A 17,015-nucleotide genomic window follows, 5' to 3' on the forward strand; every position below is an offset into this window, starting at 1 on the left:
TATGCAGTACCCCTTTTACAAACGTCTGAACTTCAGGGACTGAAGCTAGTTCTTTTTGGAAGAAAATTGACAGGGCCGAAATTTGAACCTTAATGGACCCCAATTTCAGGCCCATAGACACTCCTGTTTGCAGGAAATGTAGGAATCGACCCAGTCGAATTTCCACCGTCGGGCCTTACTGGCCTCGCACCACGCAACATATTTTCGCCAATTGCGGTGATAATGTTTTTGCGGTTACATCCTTCCTGGCTTTGATCAGGATAGGGATGACTTCATCCGGAATGCCCTTTTTCCTTCAGGATCCGGCGTTCAACCGCCATGCCGTCAAACGCAGCCGCGGTAAGTCTTGGAACAGACAGGGTCCTTGCTGGAGCAGGTCCCTTCTTAGAGGTAGAGGCCACGGATCCTCCGTGAGCATCTCTTGAAGTTCCGGTTACCAAGTCCTTCTTGGCCAATCCGGAGCCACGAATATAGTGCTTACTCCTCACCATCTTATCAATCTCAGTACCTTCGGTATGAGAGGCAGAGGAGGAAACACATACCCTGACTGGTACACCCACGGTGTTACCAGAGCGTCTACAGCTATTACCTGAGGGTCCCTGGACCTGGCGCAATACCGGTCGAGTTTTTCCCAACGGTTTATAATCCTGTGGAAGACTTCTGGGTGAAGTCCCCACTCTCCCCGGGTGGAGGTCGTGCTGGGGAAGTCTGCTTCCCAGTTGTCCACTCCCGGAATGAATACTGCTGACAGTGCTATCCCATGATTTTCCGCCCAGCGAAGAATCCTTGCAGCTTCTGTCATTGCCCTTCTGCTTCTTGTGCCACCCTGTCTGTTTACGTGGGTGACTGCCGTGATGTTGTCCGACTGGATCAACACCGGCTATCCTTGAAGCAAAGGTCTTGCTAAGCTTAGAGCATTGTAAATGTCCCTTAGCTTCAGGATATTTATGTGAAGTGATGTCTCCAGGCTTGACCATAAGTCCTGGATATTCCTTCCCTGTGTGACTGCTCCCCAGCCTCGCAGGCTGGCATCCGTGGTTACCAGGACCCAGTCCTGAATGCCGAATCTGCGGCCCTCTAGAAGATGAGCACTCTGCAACCACCACAGGAGGGACACCCTTGTCCTTGGTGACAGGGTTATCCGCTGATGCATCTGAAGATGCGACCCGGACCATTTGTCCAGCAGGTCCCACTGGAAAGTTCTTGCGTGGAATCTGCCGAATGGGATTGCTTCGTAGGAAGCCCCCATTTTACCCAGAACCCTTGTGCATTGATGCACTGAGACTTGGCTCGGTTTGAGGAGGTTCCTGACTTGACATGAAGGTAAGCATCCTTGATGTCCCGAGACATCATGTAGTCCCCTTCTTCCAGGTTCGCAATCACTGCTCTGAGTGACTCCATCTTGAATTTGAACCTCTGTATGTAAGTGTTCAAAGATTTTAGAATCGGTCTCACCGAGCCGTCTGGCTTCGGTACCACAATAGTGTGGAATAATACCCCGTTCCCTGTTGCAGGAGGGGTACCTTGATTATCACCTGCTGGGAATACAGCTTGTGAATGGCTTCCAAAACTGCCTCCCTGTCAGAGGGAGACGTCGGTAAAGTCGACTTTTGGAAACGGCGAGGGGGAGACGTCTCGAATTCCAATATGTACCCCTGAGATATTACCTGAAGGATCCAGGGGTCTACTTGCGAGTGAGCCCACTGCGCACTGAAATTCATTGAGAACGGGCCCCCACCGTGCCTGAGCTTGTAAAGCCCTAGCGTCATACTGAGGGCTTGGCAGAGGCTGGAAAGGGTTTCTGTTCCTGGGAACTGGCTGATCTCTGCAGCCTTTTTCCTCTCCCTCTGTCACGAGCAGAAAAGAGGAACCTTTTGTCCACTTGCCAACAAAGGACTGCGCCTGATAATACGGCGTCTTATTTTGAGAGGCGACCTGGGGTACAAACGTGGATTTCCCAGCTGTTGCCGTGGCCACCAGGTCTAAAAGACCGACCCCAAATGTCCCCTTTCAAAGGCAATACTTCCAAATGACGTTTGGAATCCGCATCACCTGACCATTTTACTGGTAGAATTGGACAACGCACTTATACTTGATGCCAGTCGGCAATTATTCCGCTGTGCATCATGCATATATAGAAATGCATCTTTTAAATGCTCTATAGGCAATAATATACTATCCTTATCTAGGATATCAATATTTCCAGTCAGGGAATCCGACCATGCCAACCCAGCACTGCACCTCCAGGCTGAGGCGATAGCTGGTTGCAGTATAACACCAGTATGTGTGTAAATACCTTTTTTTTTTGGATACCCTCCTGCTTTCTATCAGCAGGATCCTTAAGGGCGGCCATCTCATGAGAGGGTAGAGCCCTTGTTCTTACAAGCGTGTGAGCGCCTTATCCCCCCTAGGGGGTGTTTCCCAATGCATCCTAACCTCTGGCGGGAAAGGGTATGCAGCCAATACTTTTTAAGAAATTATTAATTGTTATCGGGGGGAAACCCACGCATCATCACACATTTTATTTCTCAGATTCAGGAAAACTACAGGTAGTTTTTCCCTCACCGAACATAATACCCCTTTTTTGGTGGTACTCGTATTATCAGAAATGTATAAAACATTTTCCATTGTCTCAATCATGTAACGTGTGGCCCTACTGGAAATCACGGTTGTCTCTTCACCGTCGACACAGGAGTCAGTATCCGTGTCGGCGTCTGTATCTGCCATCTGCCTGACGGCCTATGAGACGTCTGGACAGGCACAAGCTGAGAAGCCGGCTGTCTCATGTCAACCACTGTTTTTTTATATAGAGCTGACACTGTCACGTAATTTTCAACAGTACATCCACTCAGGTGTCGACCCCCTAGGGGGTGACATCACTGTTACAGACACTCTGCTCCGCCTCCACATCATTTTCCTCCTCTTACATGTCGACACACACGTACAGACACCCAGCACACACACAGGGAATGCTCTGATAGAGGACAGGACCCACTTAGCCCTTTGGGGAGACAGAGGGAGAGTTTGCCAGCACACACCAGAGCGCTATATATGTATAGGGACAACCTTACAATAAGTGTCTATCCCTTATAGCTGCTTATATCTGTTATTTTGCCAAATAAGTGCCCCCCTCTCTTTTTTACCCTGTTAATGTAGTTGCAGGATGCAGGGGAGATTCTGGGAGCCTTCCTACCAGCGGAGCTGTGTGGGAAAAATGGCGCTGTGTGCTGAGGAGATAGGCCCCGCCCCCTTCACGGCGGGCTCTTCTCCCGCTTTTTACTGGAAAACTGGCAGGGGTTAAATACATCCATATAGCCCAGGAGCTATATGTGATGTATTTTTCGCCAACTAAGGTAAATTCATTGCTTTCATTGCTTTCAATGAATTCCACGCCCCCCCCCCAGCGTCCTGCACCCTCAGTGACCGGAGTGTGAAGTGTGCTGAGAGCAATGGCGCACAGCTGCAGTGCTGTGCGCTACCTTATGAAGACAGGAAAGTCTTCTGCCGCCGATTTATGGACCTCTTCTTGCTTCAGCATCTGTAAGGGGGCCGGCGGCGCGGCTCCAGGACCCATCCATGGCTGGGCCTGTGATCGTCCCTCTGGAGCTAATGTCCAGTAGCCTAAGAAACCCAATCCACTCTGCACGCAGGCGAGTTCGTTTCTCTCCCCTAAGTCCCTCGATGCAGTGAGCCTGTTGCCAGCAGGTCTCACTGAAAATAAAAAACCTATTTAAACTTTTACTCTAAGCAGCTCAGGAGAGCCACCTAGATTGCACCCTTCTCGTTCGGGCACAAAATCTAACTGAGGCTTGGAGGAGGGTCATAGGGGGAGGAGCCAGTGCACACCAGCTAGTCCTAAAACTTTTACTTTGTGCCCAGTCTCCTGCGGAGCCGCTATTCCCCATGGTCCTTTCGGAGTCTCCAGCATCCACTAGGACGTTAGAGAAAGATTATAAATAAGAGTTATGGTAAACTTACCATGGTTAAATCTTTCTGCGAGGTACACTGGATTCCACATGGAATAACATCGGGGTGTAGAGTTGGATCTTGAACAGAGGCACCAATAGGCTAAAGCTTTGACTGTTCCCAGGATGCACTGCACCGCCTCCTCTATAGCCCCGCCTCCAGGCACTGAAGCTCAGTTTCGTTAACCAGTCCAATGCAGTAGCAGGTAAGAGATGGTAGATGTTAGTCACATAGAACCACATTCTCACGACAGGAGAAGGGACCAGCGGCTAATGCCATACAAACCCAAAGAAGCCAAGTACGTCAGGGTGGGCGCCCTGTGGGATCCAGTGTAACTCGCAGAAAGAGTTACCATGGTAAGTCTACCATAAATCTCCTTTTCTGCAGCAAGGTACACTGGGATTCCACAGGGAACAACATCGGGGACGTCCTAAAGCAGTTCCTCATGGGAGGGTACGACTGTAGCGGGCACAAGAACCCGGCGTCCAAAGGAAGCATCCTGGGAGGCGGAAATATCAAAGGCATAGAACCTGATGCGCGTATTCACAGAGGACCATGTAGCCGCCTTGCACAATTGTTCTGTGGACGCGCTACGGCGGGCCGCCCACGAAGGTCCAACCGACAGAGTAGAATGGGCCTTGACAGCAGCATGAGCTGGGAGCCCAGCCTGCGCATAAGCTTGTGCAATCACCATTCTAATCCATCTGGCCATGGTCTGCTTATTCGCAGGCCAGCCACGTTTGTGAAATCCAAAATGTACAAAAAGGGAATCAGCCCTCCTGATGGAGGCAGTCCTTTCTACATAAACACGGAGAGCCCGTACCACATCCAAAAGATTTTTCTTTAGAGGACAGACCAGAAGAGGTCAAGGCCAGAACCACAATCTCCTGGTTAAGGTGAAAAGATGACACCACCTTAGGAAAATAACCAGGGCGAGTTTGAAGAACAGCCCGGTCACAGTGAAAAATCAGAAAAAGGTAGACGACAGGATAAAGCGCCCAAGTCCGACACCCTCCTAGCAGACGCAATAGCCAACAGAAAAACGACCTAAAGCATAAGGCATAAGGCATTTAAGGTCCACAGACTCAAGAGGTTCAAATGGACTCTTTCAGGGAATTCAATACAGACAGATCCCATGGAGCCACAGGAGGGACAAAGGTAGGCTGAATCCATAGAACACCCTGAGTGAAAGTGTTAACGTCAGGAATAGACAATTTTTCTCTGAAACCACACCAACAAGGCTGATATATGAACCTTGAGGGAGGCAAGACGAAGGCCCATCTAGGCCTTGTTGGAGAAAAGCCAAAAGTCTTGAAGTTTTGAAAGTATACGCATAATAATTCTTAGCAGCACACCAAACCCTGTAATAAATCCGAGCCGAAGCTGGTTTACGGGCTTTCAACATAGTTTGAATGACCGCCTCAGAGAATCCTTTGGCTCTCAGGAGTGATGCTTCAAGAGCCACGCCGTCAAAGCCAGTCTGGCCAGGTCTGGGTAGACACAAGGGCCCTGAATGAGGAGGTCTGGGCGTTGAGAAAGAAGAAGACGATGCTCTATTGAGAGACCCCGCAGGTCTGAGAACCAATGCCGTCTGGGTCACGCTGGAGCAACAAGAAGTAGTAACCATGCTTCTTGTTTGAACTTCCGTATTACCCTGGGCAGGAGAGACACTGGAGGGAATACATATGGCAGCCGAAAGTTCCATGGAATTGATTGTGTGTCCACGAACGCCGCTTGAGGATCCCTTGTCCTTGCTCCGAAGACCAGAACCTTGTGATTGTGTCGAGATGCCATCAGGTCTACATCTGGTAGGCCACACTAGTCTACTAGGAGTTGAAATACTTCGGGATGAAGACTCCACTCTCCAGCGTGCATGACCTGACTACCGAGGAAGTCCACTTCCCAGTTGAGAACTCCCGGAATGAAGACTGCCGATATGGCTGGAAGATGGTGTTCCACCCACTGGAGAATTTTTGACACTTCCATCATTGCCATGTGACTTCGAGTGCCACCTTGATGATTTATGTACACCACAGTGGTGGCGTGGTCCAATTGGACTTGAACAGGCCTGTTCTGTACCAGAGGAAGGGCCAGTGTCAACGCATTGAACACTGCCCGCAATTCCAGAATGATTTTTCGGGAGGAGAGATTCCTCCTTGGAGCAACACCCCCTCCAGGGTCTGTGGACCAACACAGCGCCCCAACCCTGCAGACTGGTGTCCGTTGTTAGGAGGACCCAGTTGGAGATCCAGAAGGGACGGCTCCTGCTCAACTGTTGGCCCTGTAGCCACCAGTTCAGCGACAGAGGAACCTCCGGAGTCAAGGAGATCATTTGAGACCTGATCTGGTGAGGCAGGTCGTCCCACTTGGAAAGGATTAACCCCTGCAGAGGGCGGGAATGCAATTGAGCGAACTCTACCATGTCGAATGCCGACACCACGAGGCCTAGTACTTGCATCGCCAAGTGTATTGACACTCTCTGGTGAGAGAGACAGTGTCTGATCCTGTCCTGAAGTTTCAGGACTCTCTGGAGACCAGAACAATCGTAGGTTGTGTGTGTCCAGCACTGCCCCCAGGTGCACCATGCTTTGAACAGGAACCAGCGAGGACTTCTTCAAGTTGATGATCCACCCGTGGGCTTGTAGGAATTGGGACAGTCAGTTCCAGATGGCTGAGGAGAACCTCTCGGGAGTTCACCAGGATCAGCAAGACGTCCAGATACGACATGATCCTGACACCCTGACGGCGGAGAAGAGCCGTCATGACTGCCATGACCTTGGTGAAGATCCGAGGAGCCGTGGTCAGTCTGAAAGGCAAGGCCCGGAATTGATAATGTAGGTTGCCAATAGCAAACCACAGATATTGCTTATGCGACATGGCAATAGGTATGTGCAGGTAAGCATCCTGTATGTCCAGGGATACCATATAGTCCTTGTGCTCCATAGCCAGTACAATAGAGTGCAGAGTCTCCATACAGAATTTGGATACCCTCACACATTTGTTGAAATATTTGAGGTTGAGTAGAGGCTGGGATGACCCATTTGGTTTCGGGACTAGAAACTGGGTCGAATAGTAACCCCTGCCTCTTTAGAGGTATCGGCACAATCACTCCAGTATCTAGGAGAGACTGTACAACCAAGAGTAGAGCTTGTGCTTTCAGAGGATCCGAAGGGATAACTGTCGAGTAAAACCGTTGAGGGGGAAGTCTCTTGAAAGAGATTGCGTACCTGTGAGACAACTTCCCACACCCAGGCGTCCGAAGTGGTCCTTAACCAGGCCTGGGCGAACTGCATAAGTCGGCATCCCACCCTTGGGTCCCCCAGGGGGAGGCCCGCCCCGTCATGCTGCAGGCTTGTCTTGTTTGGAAGCAGTCTGATGGACGGCCCAAGATTGCTTAGACTTGGTCTTGGTGTTTTTGGAAGTATGAACCTGTCTTGGATACGCCTGACCCTTTGCTTTACCGGGAGGTTGAAAGGAACAAAAAAGTGGTACTCAGTCTTCGGAGCAGAAGGATTAGTACTTCGGAGAAATGCAGTCTTGGCTGTTGCCAAGTCAGTTGCGATCTTGTTCAGATCCTCCCCAAATAGTATGTCCCCCTTAAAAGGGAACACCTCCAAGGTCTTTTTGGAGTCAAGGTCCACTTTCCAGGACCTTAACCACAAAATACGGTGAGCCAGGATAGACATAGTAGACGCCATTACACCGGCATCAGAGGCCGCCTCCTGAATATAGTGAGAGGCTGTAGTAATATACGACAGATATTGTCTGGCAGTGTCAGAAAAATTTAGAGGTAGCTCATCCTCAACTGCCTGAACCCATGCTTCAATAGATTTTGCAGCCCAAGAGGCTGCCATAGTGGGTCTATGTACAGCACCGGTAAGTGTGTAGATAGACTTCAGGCATCCCTCCACACGCTTATCAGTCAGTTCCTTCAGTGAAGCCACAGTGGTGACAGGCAGAGTAGAAGACACCACTAGACGGGCGACATGAGAGTCCACCGGCGGTGGAGTTTCCCACTTGTTACTCAACTCCGCAGGGATAGGATAACCAGCCAACATCCTGTTTGACAGGGAAAATGTATTTCCTGGAGATTAACTGGATTCCTGGCGTATGTCAATTAAGAGTTAGGTAAAACTACTTTAGCAACCTTCTGAAGTTTAACCTTATCATCAGGTTTCTTAGACGTAGCAGGAGGTTCAATCTCATCATCAATCTGGAGAATCAGCTTGATAGCCTCCACTAGTTCAGGAACATCAACCCGAGTTGTAGATTCCTCATCAGAAACAAGTGTATCAGTATCTGAAGGCTCAGTATAATCCCCATACTCATCGGAAGAATCATCTGAAATATTAGTTGATTGTGGGGGAAGAAATGGCCCGCTTAGTGGGTCCCAGTAGGGTGAGGGTTAGGTTTGTGTTTAACCAAGGACTGATTTAATTGCTGTAACTGGATTGACAGAGTATCCTCCCATGGCGGATTAACTACAGGGACAATATGTGGTTGTAATGGCACAGGAGGGCTCACAGGGGGCGCAAGTCATGTTACAAGCGTAGTCAGAATAATTAAAAATGCAGCTCAAGGTGGATCCTGATTTGCCACAGGAGCTGCGGGCAGACTGGAAGGTGCAGAGCACCCAGTGCCTGAACTCTCAGCTGAAATCCTTTCCTTCGGTAAATCCGTGGCGCCAGCACTGCATGATGCAGGAGCGTCTGCAGATTTCCTGCCCTGCATAGCAGACATTATTGGGAATTTAGTCTTACAGCGTAACAGTACAATGTAGCCAGACAAACAATACCCGACAAAAAAACCCTGTGTTATGTGATCGCAAATGCAGAGCACAAACAGAGGATTTAAGGGGTATGAGGTTACTGAAACACAGTGAAAAATACAAAAAACAGTATATCCTGTGGAACACTATATGGCAGGGGTGGCCAACCAGTCAGTGACAAAGAGCCAAAAAACCTTGTTAGGTACGTCAAAGAGCCGACATCGAGCCGATGGCACACATGCAAAAATGGAATGTGGCCTTGTGCCTGCTAGACCACACCCCTGGTATAAAATACATTGAAAAAGCCAGAACGACATAAAATAATTTTTTTTAAAGCCAGATTCATTGAAAAAGCCACTTTCACAAAAAATAATTGAAAAAGCCAGATTCACATAATAAACTTCAGCTCCTCCATGTGTCACTCCAGCCAGCTCCCCCATGTGTCACTCCAGCCAAGACCCTGCTGTGTCACTCCAGCCAAGACCCTGCTGTGTCACTCCAGCCAAGACCCTGCTGTGTCACTCCAGCCAAGACCCTGCTGTGTCACTCCAGCCAAGACCCTGCTGTGTCACTCCAGCCAAGACCCTGCTGTGTCACTCCAGCCAAGACCCTGCTGTGTCACTCCAGCCAAGACCCTGCTGTGTCACTCCAGCAAGCTCCCCCATGTGTCACTCCAGCCAGCTCCCCCATGTGTCACTCCAGCCAGCTCCCCCATGTGTCACTCCAGCCAGCTCCCCCATGTGTCACTCCAGCCAGCTCCCCCATGTGTCACTCCAGCCAGCTCCCCCATGTGTCACCCCAGCCAGCCCCCCATGTGTCACCCCAGCCAACACCCTCCTGTCACTCCAGCCAGCTCTTCCATGTGTCACTCCTGCTAGCACCCTCCTATGTCACTCCAGCCAGCTCTCCCATGTGTCACTCCAGCCAACACCCTGCTGTGTCACTCCAGCCAGCTCCCCCATGTGTCACTCCTGCTACCACCGTCCTATGTCACTTCAGCCAGCTCTCCCATGTGCCACTACTTCCAGCACCCTCCCACGTCACTCCTGCCAGGACCTTCTCCTGCGTCACTCCAGCCAGGTCTCCCATGTGTCACTACTGCCAAGACCCTGCTGTGTCACTCCAGCAAGCTCCCCCATGCGTCACTCCTACTACCACCCTCATATGTCACTCCAGCCAGCTCTCCCATGCATCACTACTTCCAAAACCCTCCTGTCACTCCTGCTACCACCACACGATTTAGAGTGTTGGGAGCCACATTTGAATAAAGAAAGAGCCACATGCAGCTCAAGAGCCACAGGTTGGCCACCGCTGCTATATGGTATATGAGACCTTGACGCACTTAGCCCCCCAGAGTAAAGAATATAGTGATAGCAGTATGTGTGATACACAGAATAGAAACCACACAGCAGCTATAGGCACACACAGTTCCAGTTACAATGCAGAAATTATTACATATAGGGGGTAATTCTAAGTTGATCGCAGCAGGAAAATTTTTAACAGTTGGGCAAAAACTATGTGCACTGCAGGGGAGGCAGATATAACATTTGCAGAGAGAGTTAGATTTGGGTGGGTTATTTTATTTCTATGCAGGGTAAATAGTGGCTGCTTTATTTTTACACTGCAATTTAGATTGCAGATTGAACTCACCACACCCAAATCTATCTCTCTCTGCACGTTATATCTGCCTCCCCTGCACTGCACATGGTTTTGCCCAACTGCTAAAAATTTTCCTGCTGCGATCAACTCAGAATTACGCCCATAACCAATAAAACTGCACTGGACTAGTAATACTACATATAGGGGGTCATTCAGAGTTGTTCGCTCGTTGCCGATTTTCGCTATATTGCGATTAGTCGCTTACTGCGCAAGGTTCGCAGAGCGCATGCGCTTAGTTATTTTACACAAAAGTTAGGTATTTTACTCACGGCATAACAAGGTTTTTTCATCATTCTGGTGATCGTACTGTGATTGACAGGAAGTGGGCGTGTGCGAAAAAACGCTGGCGTTTCTGGGAAAAACGCGGGAGTGTCTGAAGAAACGGGGGAGTGTCTGGGCGAACGCTGGGTATGTTTGTGACGTCAAACCAGGAACGAAACTGACTGAACTGATCGCAATGGCTGAGTAAGTCTCGAGCTACTCAGAAACTGCTAAGAAATTTCTATTCGCAATTCTGCTAATCTTTCGTTCGCAATTCTGCTATGCTAAGATACACTCCCAGATGGCGGCGGCTTAGCGTGTCCAATGCTGCTAAAAGCAGCTAGCGAGCAACTCTGAATGAGGGCCATAGAGGAGATGTATGTATGTATACAGATATAACAATGCACAGTAAACACTGGACGTATCTCACATAATACTTGTACTAAATATTCATATAGTAGTGCACTTGTTCTTAACCAATGCTGTCTAAACGACATGTATAATACTTAAGTGACCTGTAAATGGACAGCGCTGATGGGACATGCAGCTTTATAGAGGAGACAGTGCCCAGCAGTCCCAGGAGCAGCGCAGCTATGTGAAATGGCACCCAAACGCTGACAGGGAGTGAGGGAGAGAGAGAAATGCAGCTCCAGGGCGGGAACACCTGCTGTAGATGGCGCCTGGAGCTGGGGGAGGGGCTACATGTCAGAGCCTTATCCCCTCTGCTGGACTTCACCACCAGGTACTATGGAGCCTATAACAAACAGATTTTGTAAATCGGACCTGTGCTCCCTGCCCTGGTGGATATAGTGGGGTCCCTGCACGGCCACAGTGTCCACGCCAGCGGCGCGGTCCATCTCCTGGGACCGTGAACGGATCGTGATTTACCGGCAGGTCCCACCTGGGGGGACCCTCTTACCTCCTCCCTGAAGTGCAGCCACGCGATCCAGGAGAGCAGCATCGGTGATGTGTGCCTGATGACCGGAGCGCCTCCGCTGTAAGTACCCGGGAACCAGGCCGCAGGAGTATACAGTGCCGCTGAGGGAGGTGATGGAGCCGCAGCACAGAATGTCAATATGACATACACTGCATCTAGTGCTTGTGCTGCGGCCCTTGAAGTCTTCTAAAAAAAGCTCTTTTCAGGGCTGCCTAACGCAGCACCCCCTGTTAGTGACCTGCACTGCAGGCACCAACTTACAAACTGAGCTCCAGTGCCTGGAGGCGGGGCTAGAGAGGAGACGGTGCAGTGCATCCTGGAAACAGTCAAAGCTTTAGCCTGTTGGTGCCTCGGATCAAGATCCAACTCTATACACTGATGTTATTCCCTGCGGAATCCCAGTGTACCCCGCTGCAGAAAAAGAAAAGAAACCATAAGAAAAAAAAAAAAAAAAAAAGCTTGGGGCTGCTTGAAAGCAGCCCCACTGTTAAAAGGTGTATCCGGCCTTGGCTGGGGGCAGGGCATAGGGGAGTAGAGACTGAAGCATCCTGGGAACTCAAAAGCTTTAACTGTTTGTTGCCCAATCCTCCCCAACCACCTACACTGAAGGTATTCCCTGTGGAGACTATGGACCCTGAAGAAGAAAAAAAAAAAACACATTACATTATTATACGTTGTGGGAAGTTGCAGCACTGAGAGGGCAGTGGGGATGCATAGCAGTGTTACAGATGGGGGGGTGATTGCAATGACCGTCCCCCTTTGGATCTGCCACCTGGCTGAAGGGGACAAATCCTCCTCCCTTCCTAGTGCGCGGCGCCAGTATCTTTCCTCTCACCACCCTGGCCGGAGTGCGTGCACAGAGCAATAACAAAATCTGAAAATGGACACCCAGTCTAAAGAAAGAACAAATATGCACAGACAGCTTAATTTCTATGCCCATCATTCTAGCAACTATATCACTTCAGAGAGATGCAAATACAACATTCTTTATAATTTTTTACACATAGGATTACAGTTTCTCATTGGACATATTTCCCAAAGGGGCGTTGGAAGGGGCTACAGAACAATTCTGCTAAGAGAGTAGTATACAAAAATGTGACCTATAATAGGTTGTGTACATACTGTGCTGCTCCACAGTGACAAGCTGCATTCTTTAGCAGGTACCAACTCAGACGCTGCCACTTGTGGGCTTAATGAATACTCATGCAGATGCAGGCCTTTGAAGTCACAAGGTACTAGTGGCAATGCTGAATCCCAGAAGGTCAAACCAGGAATCTCTCAGCATACCATGTGCTGCATTCATAGCTATGTGCTTCTTGCGCATCCAGAACTCTAAACTGCTTAGCAGCTGAATGACAACTTGCACGACACCATCGAGACATGCTGTACCACATCATGTAACATCCAATTGGGTTGGGTACAAAATCACGGCAGCAGAATCCCGACGGACAGAATCCTGTCAGATCCTAGTATGTTCACCTTAGCCTTAATCCCAACCCCTCTCCTGCAGCCTAACCCCATCCCCTGTACTTACCTGCTGTCAGTCTTCAGATTTTGACCACATCTCCATCCAATTATGCAAATATGAAAATTTAGTTTTACATCTACAGCTGTGTCCTCCTACATCGTTGCTGCCGTTTAAACAGCCCTTCTTGTCGTGTCTAGTCGTAAGCGTGTTTATTGACGCCGGGAATCTTTTTGTATATTTTCCCCCGAAAATGCTTCTTATGTGCATTACTATGTGAATAAGACGCACAAGCAGACCCTGCAGGATATGCAGTGTGCCTACAGTATAGTCTGTGTGTGACTGCGGCTGTATATGCATAATGTAGTATTTTGTATGCAGATACAGCCGCTGTCACACACAATATAGGCACGCCAAATATTTTAATCAGCAGAGTCTGCTTGAGCGTATTATTCACATAGCAATGTAAATAAAAAAGCACTTTCTTTTTTTTTTTTTTTTTTTTGCTGAGAGACACCCGACGTTAGCACAGCTGCCTGCGTACTGCTGGCTCACTGGCAACAGGCATCTTGCGGTGCACGGTGTATGGAGGCTAGATGTATGAGGATACATCTGTAGAAAGTTAATACAGCAATGTTATGGGGTTTTTTTGGGGTTTTTTTTTTAAACCGAACAATGGCATTTTGGCACATGTTCTACCCCTATCCCTAACCATCCCCTCAGTGGTAAACCTAACCCTCCTGTCCCACAGCCTAACCCAAATGGCACATGTCAACATTCTGAGAATGTTGGCATCATGTGTCGACATTATATGGACATTGTAAATGCCGACCTAATAACTACATTCTGGATGGGAGGCCTGTGAGAATGTGTAATGGGACCATGGACAGTCATTGTATGGGGTTGGTTTATTAGCACAGGGGTAATGAACAATGCAGACATTTATGCTGGAAGATGTCTCTCAGTTTCTCATGCATTCCTGTGAGATGACAAGTGTAACATAAGGGTCAGTGCACATAGACCAATAAGTGGAGCGGCATTATACATACCAGAGAGTTCACCAGTTCTCCCATGGAATCCATGATAAGCTCGCCCAGGAGAAGGATACAGGGCACAGCCATCCTAATACAAGAAGAGCGGTGTCAGACACAGGTACTGACATCAGGCGATAGGAGGTCAGGGACAATAGGGCTATTCATAGTCTTACATGCCATTGTATATTTTACCTTCTTCACATTACCTAATATCTCAGTACAAAAGCTAAAACACTGCGTACCTTGGGGATGAAGCCAGAATCTTCACCTCTGCATTTTAGTGCCAATGAGGCTTTTCAGGGCTGGTTGCTATGTAGTCAGGGAGGTTATCAGTAAGCTTCTGGATGAGTGTCACACACAAGGGCCTGCCGTTAAAAAAAAATCAAAAAAAAAAAATCAATGGACAGCCGGTAACAAGAGTTAAATCACCAGGGCATGCTGTCTGCGAGTGACAGGAAGATGGGTCAGGGGGAGCAAGTCCCAACTGCTGCATGCAGAGTGCAGCAACAGACAAAGGGCACATATACCATTCATACAGGGACTACACCACTGTCTTCCTATTACATATAAGAAACTGAAATACTTGGGAGGAGCACAGATTGCGGTGCTAGGGTGAATGCAGGGTGAGTGGTCTGTTACCAATTACACATCTAACATACTTACAAAATATAAAAGAGTTGAACCTGTTTGGTCTTCTAGATTTGTGTTTGTGTGTGGATGCAGATCTACAAAACAGAAGCTGCCATATTGTAGTACTACTGGAGAACTTTCTAGCAGTGATTATGGTCACTGGTTACTAATAAATGATGTGGCAAGAACAACAAATGTTTATCGTGCATGATGGCAGCATATGTACATTACACATTAACCACTATGGATTTTTGTAGATAAACACTACACACATGCCGTAGTTAGCACCTGCATACTGGCCCAAGATTGCCATGTGGTTGCGTCGAAACCAAAGGTGACGTCCAACAGTGACGTCAAACAGTGAGAATGAATGGTGTGTGTGTGTGTGTGTGTGTGTGTGTGTGTCTGTGTCTGTCTGTCTCTCTAGCAAGTCACTACTGGAGCACACCGAGGGCCCAGTGTAAAAACTGCATGAGATTCAACTTAGCAACTAAAGATGTGCACACTCTATACATTCATGCAATATATTGTTCAGACACCGATTGGAATGATTTAGAGTGTATGATGTGTAACCCCCCAATCTGTCGTTCCATGAATCGTCCCATTGGCTGTGCTGCACATCCAATGGGGCAATTCCACAGCTGCTGCGGTGTAGTTAACATGCAGTATATGTAACAATATATTGCCCTGTCATACAGAGGAACTTTTAGGGTGTGCAGCAGATGCAACTATGGGGCACAAAGTAAACCTGACCCCCATCACTCTACTCTCCATTTTTGTGTTAATTTCATTACAGGTTGAGTATCCCATATCCAAATATTCCGAAATACGGAATATTCCGAAATACGGACTTTTTTGAGTGAGACTGAGATAGTGAAACCTTTGTTTTTTGATGGCTCAATGTACACAAACTTTGTTTAATACTCAGTTATTAAAAATATTGTATTAAATGAACTTCAGACTGTGTGTATAAGGTGTATATGACACATAAATGAATTCTGTGAATGTACACACACTTTGTTTAATGCACAAAGTTATAAAAAATATTGGCTAAAATGACCTTCAGGCTGTGTGTATATGGTATATATGAAACAAATGCATTCTATGCTTAGATTTAGGTCCCATCACCATAATATCTTGTTATGGTATGCAATTATTCCAAAATACAGAAAAATCCGATATCCAAAATTCCTCTGGTCCCAAGCATTTTGGATAAGGGATACTCAACCTGTATTAAAAAAATTCTGAATTCAATATTAATGAGGACTTCACAGATAAATACACTGTTTTGATGGTAAATAATTTTGCCTACACAAAAGAATTTAAAGCAGATGGTTTACCTACACTGATTCTTAGCTGAACTATAGTAATATTCACATGCTGCATATCAAAGCTGTAAAAAAAAGTGCTTTAGGAGCTTACATCTCCTACTGGGAGAGGGACAGCTCCCAGCCGCTCACACAGGATTCCTGCATGACAGTGCGCAGACATGCTTGCCGAGTGCAGAGTAAATGGGACCGAATGGCCAATGGCGGAGCGGTGAAATCACAGTATACAGCAACCAGTCTGTTTGATAGGAAATTGCTATACTGATACTTAGGCCACAGAGGATTACAGCGGGAGGACAGCTGACAGTAGCAACTACAAGCTCTGTTAGGACTATAATTAGAGATGGAAGCAATTTAATGCTTTCACCGGAGGTAAAATATTCTTAAATCCCTTTGCCAAGTGCTGCGATACTTACAGAGTCCATAGAGGTTTGAAATAACTGCTTGCTGCATGTTCCGTACACTGAGGTTTGTAGCTAAGGCTACCTCCGGCACACAGTTACTAAATGGCTGCTCAGACGTCTCACCTGTCCTCTGCAATAAAAGGGTTAAAAAAAATAACCGCTTTTAGTTGCCAAGTGTAAAATGCCCTTGAGAATATTTTAAATCACATTTTCAATCTCCACAAACATAACAGCACCATGAGAACTTCTGGATTGTACGTATGGGGAGACCTTAAAATATGGGGCAGTATATATACTCAACGCCTTGGTAATTATACATTCTGATAGATCATCATATGAACATACAAACTTAAGGAAGAGTATATTACTTATGAAAACGGATGAAGTTTAATAAATACAGTAATAGTCATTTCCCCAATAGGTCTCTCTAGATTAAATAACTTGCTATGAGAGCGGTTTGTGTTTTTCCTACATGCTGAACAAAAAGGGCCTGACAAGAAATATATAGTTTGAGCAATTCTGAGAATTGATCATTAGACTATCTGTATAGATATCTAAAGTAC

At 47.6% G+C, this 17,015-nt stretch overlaps 1 protein-coding gene across 7 annotated transcripts in view; it reads right to left on the minus strand.

Moving 5' to 3' along the window:
• The window catches only part of C10H1orf159 (chromosome 10 C1orf159 homolog), a 122,563-nt gene that overhangs the window by 59,135 nt on the left and 46,413 nt on the right, over positions 1–17,015 (minus strand). For 6 of the 7 annotated variants that reach the window (XM_063943151.1, XM_063943148.1, XM_063943149.1 and 3 more), the window contains exons 2-4: positions 16,465–16,582; positions 14,333–14,455; positions 14,106–14,178 (exon numbers count right to left, since the gene is read on the minus strand). In XM_063943151.1, the coding sequence (XP_063799221.1) occupies positions 14,106–14,177 (72 nt within the window). In that variant the 5' untranslated portion in view covers position 14,178; positions 14,333–14,455; positions 16,465–16,582. The remainder of the gene's footprint in view (positions 1–14,105; positions 14,179–14,332; positions 14,456–16,464; positions 16,583–17,015) is intronic. The other variant, XM_063943154.1, reaches the window with a different exon arrangement.

Source organism: Pseudophryne corroboree, chromosome 10 (assembly GCF_028390025.1).
Source record: "Pseudophryne corroboree isolate aPseCor3 chromosome 10, aPseCor3.hap2, whole genome shotgun sequence".
NCBI lineage: Eukaryota > Metazoa > Chordata > Amphibia > Anura > Myobatrachidae > Pseudophryne > Pseudophryne corroboree.